Source organism: Nannobrachium achirus (genome assembly GCF_963921795.1).
Source record: "Nannobrachium achirus genome assembly, chromosome: 19".
Lineage (NCBI taxonomy): Eukaryota > Metazoa > Chordata > Actinopteri > Myctophiformes > Myctophidae > Nannobrachium > Nannobrachium achirus.
Window position 1 is genome coordinate 19,186,363 of NC_137826.1, and position 12,423 is coordinate 19,198,785.

Below are 12,423 nucleotides of genomic sequence, written 5' to 3' on the forward strand. Positions count from 1 at the left end.
TCAGAAATATCGTATTTGAAAGAAAACTATCATACACAGCCAAAAAAGTGTAAATAAGTAATTTCACAAAGAAAATGCATGTTTAGTGTTAGAAACAACCTCCTTGTTTGAGACTCCTATAAGACAAAAACGTGGAAGCAGGCAACTTCCTGGTCCTTACCCAAATAAAAGCCTGAAATGGACTGGAAAGACGCGACCGGTGTTTTTAATGCCTCCATGTACAGAGCTCGGGTCAGATAAGATTTACTGATTTCCTGGCTTATTTTGAGAAGCCAACCCGGATCCCGGATCAGCAGTCACGGAATTTAGTAAATTCATGCTCTTTTTTGTGATATGGCGGAATTATCGTACATCTGGCAACACAGAGCACCATAGCCCAGTTTCTGGACAGACCCCTAACGATTCAAAAGCCAAGACTCAATTTAGACAGCATTAGTCTTATATTTTGCTGAGAGAATGACACAGTCAGATTAAACACTGAAAAACCTTCTAGCCATTTAGTCACCATTCCTAGAAATTCCTAGATTTTTTAATTCTTGAGAAATTATACTGCAGCTGTTCAGTAGGCATGCAGTGAAAAGTATGGCTTGTCTAGCTATACCAGGAATCTAGTCAAGTCTAGACTAGTCTGCTACATGGAATAACTGTACATGGAATAACTGTACAGATTGATTGATTTCTTTAACCTTGGGAATGTGCGCTGTACTGTACGTATAACCCCCCGGCTCCACCGGGCGCGTCGAGCGTCGCGTCAACGTCAACGTTGAGAACGCTCCCGTTTTAATCAATGAAGGGAGCTCCACTGGCGACGGCAACGTCAACGTCGGACGCTCCGGTGACGGCGTCCAAACTCAAAAATTGCCCCGGTTCAATTTTTTTACGGCGTCCACAACGTCCAGTCATATATAAATTATGATTAAATGTAATTGCATTGCATATTTAAATGTATATACGTGCCTTTCTGCTGTTGGATATCCATTCGCGTCATTCACAAGGGTGACTTGATGTCCCAAAATTCCTAGCATATTTTTTTATAGTGGTCTTCCCACTTGATAAAATTATGTAGGCTAATCACAGCAGGCTAGGAAACAACTTTCTCAATTCTTCCTCCTAAAAACAGGCCAGCAGTGAGTGACTGAGTCTGAACACTATGCTATACATTATCGTGGCTGCGCTGGTGCACCGAAAATAGCCAATCTACAAGCTCACAGACAGTCACAAAACAGCATGATGACAGATTCATGCACGCAACGTGTTGTGAGCTTGTAGATCTGCTACTTTTTCCAGGCACTTTACACAGCATAAATTATTATAATTAGGCATATATAACACTACAGTTGATAATGCGAATATCCTATTATCTTTGATTGAAATATCAACACATTCACATCACGTTCAGTGGAGCCAGTCGGACGGCAACGTGCCTGCGTCAATGACGCCGTCAAGACGCAGAGCAACGCGACGCCGCCAGTGGAGCCCTGGGGTTAGGGGTGTAACGATACATTTAATAGCGATACAATACGCATCACGATACATGGTTGACGATACGATATATGGACGATGTTGGTTCATCCATGGCGATACGATACGATTCAATGATTTAAAATCGATATAGTAACTATTTAGCAAAGAAATGAAATATGTGTGAAACGTGTCAATAGTGCAGTTTTTTTAAGGGAAATCGATTATTATGGATATAAATAAGTAAACACTGTGATTCTCTAGCAAAAACAAGGACATTTCAACACCTGCACCTTGACATGAACACAGAGATTACACACATTTATCGATAGACCAAGAGTAGCTATATGGAATGGAATTAGTAAAAAAATTATATTTTCCCTTAAATAAATTCCCTTGCTAAATACAAGGCAAATACTTAGTTTGCATACAATCGATTATGTGCATTGCAAAACGATTCGATACCGATTATCTGCATTGCAAAACGATATGATACAAAACGGTACGATATTTAGCTTTTGCATATCGATATAGTAGATGATAGATCATTGCAAATTAAAATTAATTTTTCGATTCAGTTACTATATCGTTACACCTCTAGTACATCTACATGCAACTCAATCAGCAGCATCAAAGATATACACAAGATAGACAATTAAAGCCTAATTTATACCTCGTCGTACAATGATACTCGACAAAAGAAAAGGGTTAAAAGAAAAGGGTTATCAAGCAAAAAAGAAAAAAAAAGAAAAAACTCATCGCAAAAAATGCAACACTATTGCAACACTATGCAATACAATATTTGGCGAGAGACACCAACGTACTGCGAAATGTAACTTAGGCTTAGGAAGACAAAACACATTATAAACACCATCTGGTGATGGATTGGAGTTCATCTGCGGTACACATTGGTATGTGAAGTTCACACAGTCAGTCCACATTGAGGTACACATGGTTGGCATCGCAGTGGTTAACCACTTAAACCCGCCCACATACTTCTTTGACCCGGGGTCCCTCGCCAATTCTCTTCGCCAAAAACAGACGATCTGCAAGGGTTCACATGGTTAAGAGCAGTGGTTCTCAACCTTTTCAGGCCGCGACCCTCAAAATAATCACATTTTAACTGGGGACCCCCCACACCCTGACCAGCACTAAGAGTTGAGGCATTATTGTCATATAACACGGTTCTATGGTGAAAATAGCAGATCTATATGCTCACAACGCCTCGCGTTGCAAGGCGTTGTGAGCATGTAGATCTGCTATTTTCACAATTAGCCTCTAATAATTGACAATTTGGCCAATGTTTAATGTGTCATTTTTAGAGGTATTAAAAAGTCCTTCAATTGTCACTTAAGAAACGTGCCGATACCCTCTATACACTTACATTTTATGTTGGTTTGTTTACTGTTGAGTGAGAAATCAATGTTCCACATTAAGTTAATCATCTGGGGACCCCCCCAAAATGATTTGGGGACCCCTCTGGTGGTCCCGACCCACAGGTTGAGAACCACTGGTTAAGAGGAGAAATCAAGTCAACTCCTACCTGAGTTCTCTCGTGCGACAGCGCCGGCCAACACGTAGACGCCAGCTCCCAGTGTGCTGCCCACGCCCAGTGCCACCAGGTCGAAGGTGTTGAGGCATCTGGACAGGCGAGATTCCTCGCTGTTACAGTTCACCACCTTCACCCTCAGCAGCTGCTTGCCAAAACCCAGCAGCTTCTCCAGGGCCATGGATGGAGCCCACTCTGGCTTCAGCGGGAGGGGCAAGGGTCAATTGGGAGGGGACGGGATGGGGTTAGAGGTCACGTGGCAAGGTCACACACGCCTAATTGGGGTTGCAACAGAGATCAAGAGAAGAGAACGGGAGAATTTGGTTAATTACGCCAACTGTGAACAAAACATTTTCCTGGGTCTTGTGGATGTACAGTATATTTATTCATGTTAAAATACGAATTTTAAACGCTGAGTCAAGTTTATAGTCTCTCACTATTACCTGTTAAGCCTCGAACAGAGTCGGGTCCGCGGTGGAAGGCTATCCACTGCGGTGTAGTGCGGTGTAGTCTTTTTGAGCGTTAACGTTGTAGTTTTATGACTCAAAAAGACTACACCGCGGACCCGACTCTGATCGAGGCTTTACATGCCAGAGTCACACAAACATGCTGTGGCTTTTATCTCACCCCTTTGATTCATGCCAAATATTTATTATACAACTAGCAGACGGGTGCATATTTAAACTCAAGTCAAATTATTTAAAGAGGATTTCACTCATAATGACTGAATATGCCTGAATAATGGAGTTTTATGTACAATATCTAACTAAGTACATTCATGGTGGACCAGTGGTTCCCAAACCTTTTAGCTCAAGACTCAAAAGAGAAATTGCCTGGGACCTGGGACCCAAATTCACAACACGTTGCTTCGCACCGCGCTGTGAGCTTGTAAATCTGCTAGTTTCACTAGAAATCAGTCCACGACCCACAAATGGGACTGTGGCTTGGCGTGAGTGTTTGTGTGTTTGTGTGCGTGTGTGTGTGTGTGTGTGTGTGTGTGTGTGTGTGTGTGTGTGTGTGTGTGTGTGTGTGTGTAGATATACTATGTCAGGTTAATGAGCAGGGGGCACCACATCCGTAAACACGGGTCTCTCATGCGTATTTATACTCCACCACACGTCGGAAATAGGAGCCGTGTCGTATTGTTTGTGCGACAGAGTAGCCTTCAAAGATTGGTCACACCTGGCTTGTTTTAAAAGCAACACTTGTTTCAGGAAGGATTACATAATGCAGCCCAAATCCACAAAGTGTGACTGTTACCCAGGAGAACTGTGAGGGCATGCAGGGGGGTAATCAGTGGTGGAAAAGGTACACATTTGTACTTAAGTAAAATTTGCAATACTGCAATATAGAAATACTCTGTTAGGGTGCCCTCAGACCAAAATACCTATGAGAGTGGAATCCGCGTTCCGCCAATGCATTTCAATGAGAGTGAAGCGGTTTCACGCCAGCAGAGGATTTCTGCAAAAAACGCTCCCTTATCATTGAAATGCATTGGCGGAACGCGGATTCCACTCTCATAGGTATTTTGGTCTGAGGGCACCCTTACAAGTAAAAGTCCGGAATTCAAAATGTACTTGAGTAAAAGTATGAAAGTGTTGGCATCAAAATGTACTTAAAGTTCAACAAAAAGAAAATAGCAGATCTACAAGCTCACAACACATTGCAATGTGACACGTTGTGAGCTTGTAGAACAGCTATTTTCAAATAGCCATGGTATAAAATAGGGCTAAAGTGGTTGTATGTTCTATAGAATATTAATTTATATCTGCAAAGTAACTAGAGAAGAGTAGAAGTTAAAGTATTGGGAATTGGAAATACTCAAGTAAAGTACAAATACCTTATAATTGTACTTAAGTAACAGTACTCAAGTAAATGTACTTAGTTACTTTACACCACTGGGGGTAATCCATCTGACAGCCGGACCCAGGGCAGGGCAGACAGGCATCAAGTTACATAACACAAGGCAATCCCCAGAGGAAAGACAGACGAGGGCTAAGTGTCATTCAGTGGACCACACCACACCACACCACACCGCACCGCACCACACCACACCACACAATACATGGCCCAACTCCACACCACTCCACACCACACCGCCCACTTGTGCCAGGTTTTCCACTACAAGGACCTGGGTAGAGTGGTGTGAAAGTGGTACTAAACAGGGTACTAAAAAGTATCCACTCTAGAGCCCATTTTCCACTGGCCCAACTCCACACCACTCCACACCACACCGCCCACTTGTGCCAGGTTTTCCACTACAAGGACCTGGGTAGAGTGGTGTGAAAGTGGTACTAAACAGGGTACTAAAAAGTATCCACTCTAGAGTAGGTCTGAGCTAGGCCAAATAGGGCCAAACACTTCATAATGACTGATCACTCACTGACTTTTCATTTAGACCACCAGGATATAGTTGTAATACATGATAATAGATTCTATTGTGTTATAACCACTATTATAATGTATTATAATGTATTTTAATTATCATAGTAATACATTAATACTTTATAATGTATTATAATCAGTTATAATCCATTACAGTGCATTATAATTAGGATAGTTGTAATATAAATTTATATTGTAATCACAGTTAAAAGGGTCAATTTGTTTCTTACAGATAGGGGTACTTTTTTGTAATGGAAAATGTAGATATTTTTATGTGGTGCGGTGTGGTGTGGTGTGGTGTAGTGTGGTGTGGTGTGGTGTAGTGTGGTGTGGTGCGCTGCTAAAACTGCAGTCGAAAAGGGGCTGTCTGAGCTAGGCCAAATAGGGCCAAACACTTCATAATGACTGATCACTCACTGACTTTTCATTTAGACCACCAGGATATAGTTGTAATACATGATAATAGATTCTATTGTGTTATAACCACTATTATAATCTATTATAGTGTATTTTAATTATCATAGTAATACATTAATACTTTATAATGTATTATAATCACAGTTATAATCCATTACAGTGCATTATAATTAGGATAGTTGAAATACAAATTTATATTGTATTATAATCACAGTTAAAAGGGTCAATTTGTTTCTTACCGATAGGGGTACTTTTTTGTAATGGAAAATGTAGATATTTTTATGTGGTGCGGTGTGGTGTGTGGTGTGGTGCTAAAACTGCAGTCGAAAAGGGGCTCAAGGGTGAACAAGGACAGCTAATATGACAGACAACCAAACCTGACATTGGCCTTAAAGGAGTAGTTCACCCCTAAATTACTTTTTTTCTATTGATTACTCACCCCTTGGAGACTTGAGTTCAATAATATGTTTTTGTATTTATCGCATTCCTAAGACAAAAAAGATATTTGATAGTTTACCCCCTCCGGAATCAATGGGGGTACATTTATTGTAATCGAATTGTTGTCTTAGGAATGAGTCAATATATATATTATATATATATATATATATATATATATATATATATATATATATATATATATATATATATATATATATATATATACACACACACACACACACACACATATAATTGAACTCAAGTCTCTAAGGCGTGAGAAATCAATAGAGGAAAAAAAAAATGTTTTGGGGGTGAACTACTCCTTTAAAGCAAACTCATTTGGCAACTGCAGGCTACAAAGAATTTAAAAGAAATGCTAACCCACTCCTTCCTTGTCCCCTCACCCTAACAAAGTTGCACAATAAAGTCCCCTTACCCTAACCCACTCAGAGTGAGACTTACATAACACTCAAGATTTTACAGTATCTTTCAATTTACGTTAATTCAGTTTCCAATGTATGTGTTTTCTGGCAACAATGCAAGTTATTTATGTATTTATTACTTGATTTAAAACAACACGGAAACATGGAAAGCTAGCCTTCTGCTCCCAAACATACAAAATACAAGATGTTTTCAAGTTAGACTTCAAGTTCTTATCCTTCTGGGACGTTAAAAGATGGAAATAAAGTGTCTACAGTACACTGACTGACTGATGTCCTTGTTCTAGCTTTAACTTCATTTGGCCACACTATGAACAGACCTGCTGGTGTTTTGTCACATTTCTCAGAATTAGAATCTGTTAGAAGTAGCCTATATGCACAGAATTTGAAATGGTGCATTGCTGTCAGACACAAAAACATTATAAATGTATGTATAAACTAAAGACATACAGGAAAATGTATAGCCTAGTACAAGAGTAAGATATTAAAATAAAAATGTACTGAATATAATTATATGGAATATAATATATGAGTCAGATCAAGTGTGCAAATAGTAGATATTAAGTATACTTGGCAGGTACAGGTACATGAGTGCACAAAGCAGAAGAAGAAGAAAAAGAAGAGATGCGTGATAATACCAGTGTTAGACTCCAATGTTACAGTCCAAATGCCATGTTAATTCAACAAGTAGTTGGTGTAATATCTTGTTTGAGACCAAAATGCTGGACAGACCAGCATTGCCATTGTAAATAATCACAAGTAGAATAGATGCGATGTGACTATTTCTCACCCTACCAGCATAGGTTTTGGCAACATGTTATTTTCCAACTTTCCAACTACACACACACACACACACACACACACACACACACACACACACACACACACACACACACACACACACACACACACACACACACACACACACACACACACCAAGTAACAGCATAACATGCCTGCTTTTTGGGCATCCCAAGTTATTGAAACCCTCAACCAGTCTGAGGGTATGAGCTGGTAGAAGTGGTTGGTATTTAAAGACCGTGGTCATAAAGGCTTCCCCTAGGCTACGGTCAAAGCTGCATGCCTATCTCTAATACAGACACTTCTCTGGACTCTTCATCAACCACAACAACATCTGGTGTATTAGCTGTCAAAGACACATGCACGCACGTGCACAACACGCAGAGGCACACACACGCGCGCGTGCACACTGCACACACACACACACACACACACACACACACACACACACACACACACACACACACCACACACACACACACACACACACACACACACACACACACACACACACACACACACACACACGCACAATAAATCATGACAAACGGGAGGCCAGCACTGTTTTTTTGGATGCACTCTCTCCTATGAGACCCAGCTGTGAGGAATCCCTGGGTGGATTGTGCTGGGGTTTCTCTGGGTCAGTATTCTAACCAGTGTCAGACACACACATTCCCCACTGCTGAGCTCACATGCTGGGGAGGACAACTCATGTTCATCCCCTGCAATACGGACCAGCAGCACAGGATATCAGGACAGAGAGGATACATCTATCCTCTCTCTGTCCTGATGGAGGGAACCAGAGCCACGGAAAATAAATAGGGGAGGGGGGGATGGGGGGGTATAAACAGTGTCCACTGCTACTGCATGCACTAGCATAACTGCAGATAGATCATGAGAGCATAAAAAAGTGTGACATGACATTTAATGTCAGCGTAACACCGTTACCCATTTATGTGCTCTTGGAGCGTGGGGGAACAGAACACCAACAGAACAAGAGTTCACGTCGTGCCACACCTCCGACGTGCTTCGGGGTGAAAACTCCATGCAGGGACGGCTACTAAGATAAGGCCGATGACCTTTTAACAGTTTAATCCCCCTCCCCCTCCGGCTGGAGGAAACGTTAATGCTATCAGGTTATCTCTGTGGCACAAACCTGATCGCGGGGCTTGGCAGCAACAGGGAGGGAGTGCATTTTTGGCTTGCCCCCACCAAGAGGGCACTGAACTGAACTGTCCTGCATCATGTTTGCCAAAACCAGAGGAAGGAGGCTGCACAAATATTAGGGGTGAGGGGGGTGTGTTGGTGAGCCTGAGCCAATGTAAAGTTTGAGCAGTAGTGCGCTTGTGACTCGGAAGAGGCTGACAAAATGTCTTCGGACTAGATTAATTCTTTCCCCTTGCTGCCGCCTGCTGTAGATGCCCTCGAGCAAGGCACTGAATCACTATAACTGCACGACAGGAGTGTACTGTATGATGGCTGGCTGCCAGGTGCTGATATACTCGTACAGTATGGGACACAGGCAATTGAAGCATAATATGTATGCATGCGTGCAGTGTTGATTTAGTCGACTAAAACTATGACGAAAATAGTTTGTCGACAGAGGAACTAAAAGACATGTTATTTTATGTTTAGGTTGGGTGAAAATAGACGATCTGCTGTGAGGTTGTAGATCGGCTATTTTTAGCATGCAACCAAGTGTAAAATCGGTCGTTACGACACCATCAAGGCCCGCCAAAATACATTTTAGTTGACAAAATCTTATGATATTTACTCCACTAAAACTAAAACATTTCAGATGACTAAACCATGATTAAACTAAATTTAAATATATTCAAAAGACTGACTAAAACTAAATTTGCTGTCTAAACTAACACTGCATGCATGCTGAAAAAAGTATGATGAAGAAGGAATAAAACATGTATTTATTCTCAGTAAAATATTCCTGGATAAAGGTGAACAAAACAGGAGAAAGGGTGTTTCAGCATTTTAAGAAAATAACAATAAAATGCAAATGATCAAGCTAAACCACCGGCCTAAACCAGCGGAAATGGCATGGCTGCTGAGGTCATAGTGATGTCGCTATTGTGCCCAGAATGAATGAGCCTGTGATTATTTATTTGGCTCATGATGCACATTACATCCTCAAACCCAGGAAGTTCATTAAAATCAGCTTAGAATGAAAATAATGTTCAAAAAGGTAAACATACCAGTGTTATTACATCATTGTCAACAACATAACCCCTGGCCATTTCACCCCAAACTGCTGTATTTTACAGCTAAGTGTTTGATTACATTTTGCCAGTATATTCAATAAATGTTAAAGGACGCGTCCGGAACTAATTGACAACATTAGCTAAAACTCAAGCTCAGCTAGTAGTTTGCGTAATATCTTGTTTTGAAGTGCTGGACAGGCAGACAGACAAGCATTGCTATCCACCTCTTTCCACGGGAATTTACTGGAGAATTTTTTGCACCACACTTCCGGTTAACAGCAGACATACAAGCTCATGTCGCGTCGCAGATGCAACCGTTGTGAGCTTGTAGATCACACTTGGCTGCGGCGCCGGAAGCTCTGTCCAACTTCTGCGCATTGCACTATGGGATGTTGGAAAGTTGTGGATAGAGCTGTGAAGTTTGACTTGATTTACACATCCTACCTGGTCCCCTCCCCCCCCCCCCCCCATTCTGAATTCCCATAGACTTTTTTCATATCGCGTTATATAAGAACTGTGTGAGAAAATGCTAATGTTACTGTCGCCGAATTAGTTACATTTTCACCAGAAACAGACTGTATCAAATATTGGTGACTGACTATCATAAACCATACCTCACCGACAATATCGGGGGGACCGTTTGTTTATTTTTGGACCACAATGCTCATATGAGACGATTTTAAGATGACTCAATGTTATTCTCCATAGAGAAATTACTTCCGCGAACCGGGGGATAAGCGAGTGACATCATGACTTTGTTACTCTATTGCATCACAAGTCTTGGAAGTAGACTTATGCAAGTGTGCACAAATGGCTGGTAGGTTGAGATGTACTAAAATAAAGAATGTACACTGCATACACACTTCATGTTTTAAGTCAGCGACAAGTGACAACCTCTGCTAGTGGGTATTAGTCTAAATTAGACTGGTAGGGTCCTCTACGTCACCTGCAAGTCAACCACAGCTACTGGGCTGCTCCGAGATGACCTCCACGATGCATGAAGCAATCTACTGAGTCCTTCTGTTCTACTCAAAGCATGGGCAAGCTCTCTGTGCTCTTCTCTAGATACAACCCCCTGAAGAGCAGTTCCAAGAGCAGGCACGGCCAACACCAAAGAACTGACACCACATGGAAAAGGAACATAAAGTCCACATGCTGTTTAACACCCATTAGCAAGGGGTTTTAGTCAGAGCAAAGGCGTGACATTTCGAGCTGCATGCTCTTTTATGTTTCGAGATGCATGCTCTTCTTCATCAGTCTGATGAAGGGCATGTACTGTAGCTCGTAATGACATGCTTTGGTGGAATTAAAACTCTTCTTTGCTAATGGGAGCCAAACACATAATGAACCTCATTACCCTTCCATGTCACTTTCCCTCAAGTTGACGTTATGCAATATACCATAGTGGGACCAGACTGTCCCTGCAGATAGGCAGATGATGAACACGCTGAACTTGGATCATATGACAAAACTTTTTTATTTATTTATATATGACTAATTTGCTTGGAGAACCTGTTGAAACTTGAAATGTGCACTACTTTCATCTCAGCCAATGGCAACCCAGCGCAGAGCAAGTGTACAAGAAGTAATGCCTGTTCTTACATGGAGAAATATGTACAGTAAATGCACTTACTCAATAAAACATCCACACAGCACACACACGTTTCTCCTGGTTGAATGTGATCAGGAAGGCTTAGCAAGATAAAGGGAATTTAGACACCTTAGTGCAAACTCTTCCTCTCGCCACTGTGTGAAGTGCATCCTGTTTGACGACCACTGCCGACCAGAGCTCTGAAATAGAACCTGGCGAGGAATCACATGGCTTGGCTTGGCTAGGCTATTCCAAGCAGCTTCTCTTGGCTACGGGGGCGCTCAGACACGCATGCATACAAGTGTGCTGGGCAGGACATGCGTGCACGCACATGTGTATGCATACACACAGACCTACTTACATAGATTATCAGGCATAGTTGCATACACATGCACGCAGGCACACACGTACACGCACATACCGACGTGCTCACAGAGTTGTTCTCAAAATCTAACAACAGCTTCCTCCCAGACAGCTTATCTATAACTCACATTCTCCATGCATACTGCAGGTGGCAATATTGACCTGGAGACTCTACAAACATGCACACATACACACGGTCGCACACACGCACACCCACAAACGAAGTCCCCCACACCAGTTTAGTAACAAAAACCTTGTCTGTTATTTACGTAATTCTTATAGAAAGTGTAATTGGCCTGAATTGAGTTGAATGTCCTTATTGTCATTATAGTGACATTTAAAAATGAAGAGAAAGGCAGGGAGCAGAAAAGACAGATGCTGCTCCTCTGGCCAAGTTTGCAAAGGAGAGGCAGAATGAAAAGGGGTGGGTGTGTTCCCCTGGGAACCAATCACAGCACACCATGAGTGGAAGATGTCTGAAGTGACTCTTATGTTGAAACCAAGGAAGGTTAGGCAGGAACAGACAACACCCGGAAGTTGGCACACCATGGGACGCCGCCATGACACTTTTTGGGTGGCGGAAGTGACGAAGTGCTCATAGACGCTAATGTTATTTTGGGTGGCACTTCCGCCACCCAAAGTGTCATGGCGGATGGCCATGGAGCCTAAAATGACGTTGGTGACTGTTCTTGCTGAGACCTTCTTTGGTTGAAACATATGAAGGTCAATTAGAGATTAACCAAATTGCATTTATTTTTTATT

The 12,423-nt window shown here is 41.8% G+C and overlaps 1 protein-coding gene across 1 annotated transcript in view; it reads right to left on the bottom strand.

Annotated features, from left to right (window-relative positions):
- Window positions 1-12,423, bottom strand: part of slc7a1a (solute carrier family 7 member 1a) — a 37,895-nt gene that overhangs the window by 21,026 nt on the left and 4,446 nt on the right. The window contains exon 2 of the mRNA XM_080748378.1: window positions 3,005-3,285. Within this exon, the coding sequence (XP_080604504.1) occupies window positions 3,005-3,191 (187 nt within the window). The 5' untranslated portion in view covers window positions 3,192-3,285. The remainder of the gene's footprint in view (window positions 1-3,004; window positions 3,286-12,423) is intronic.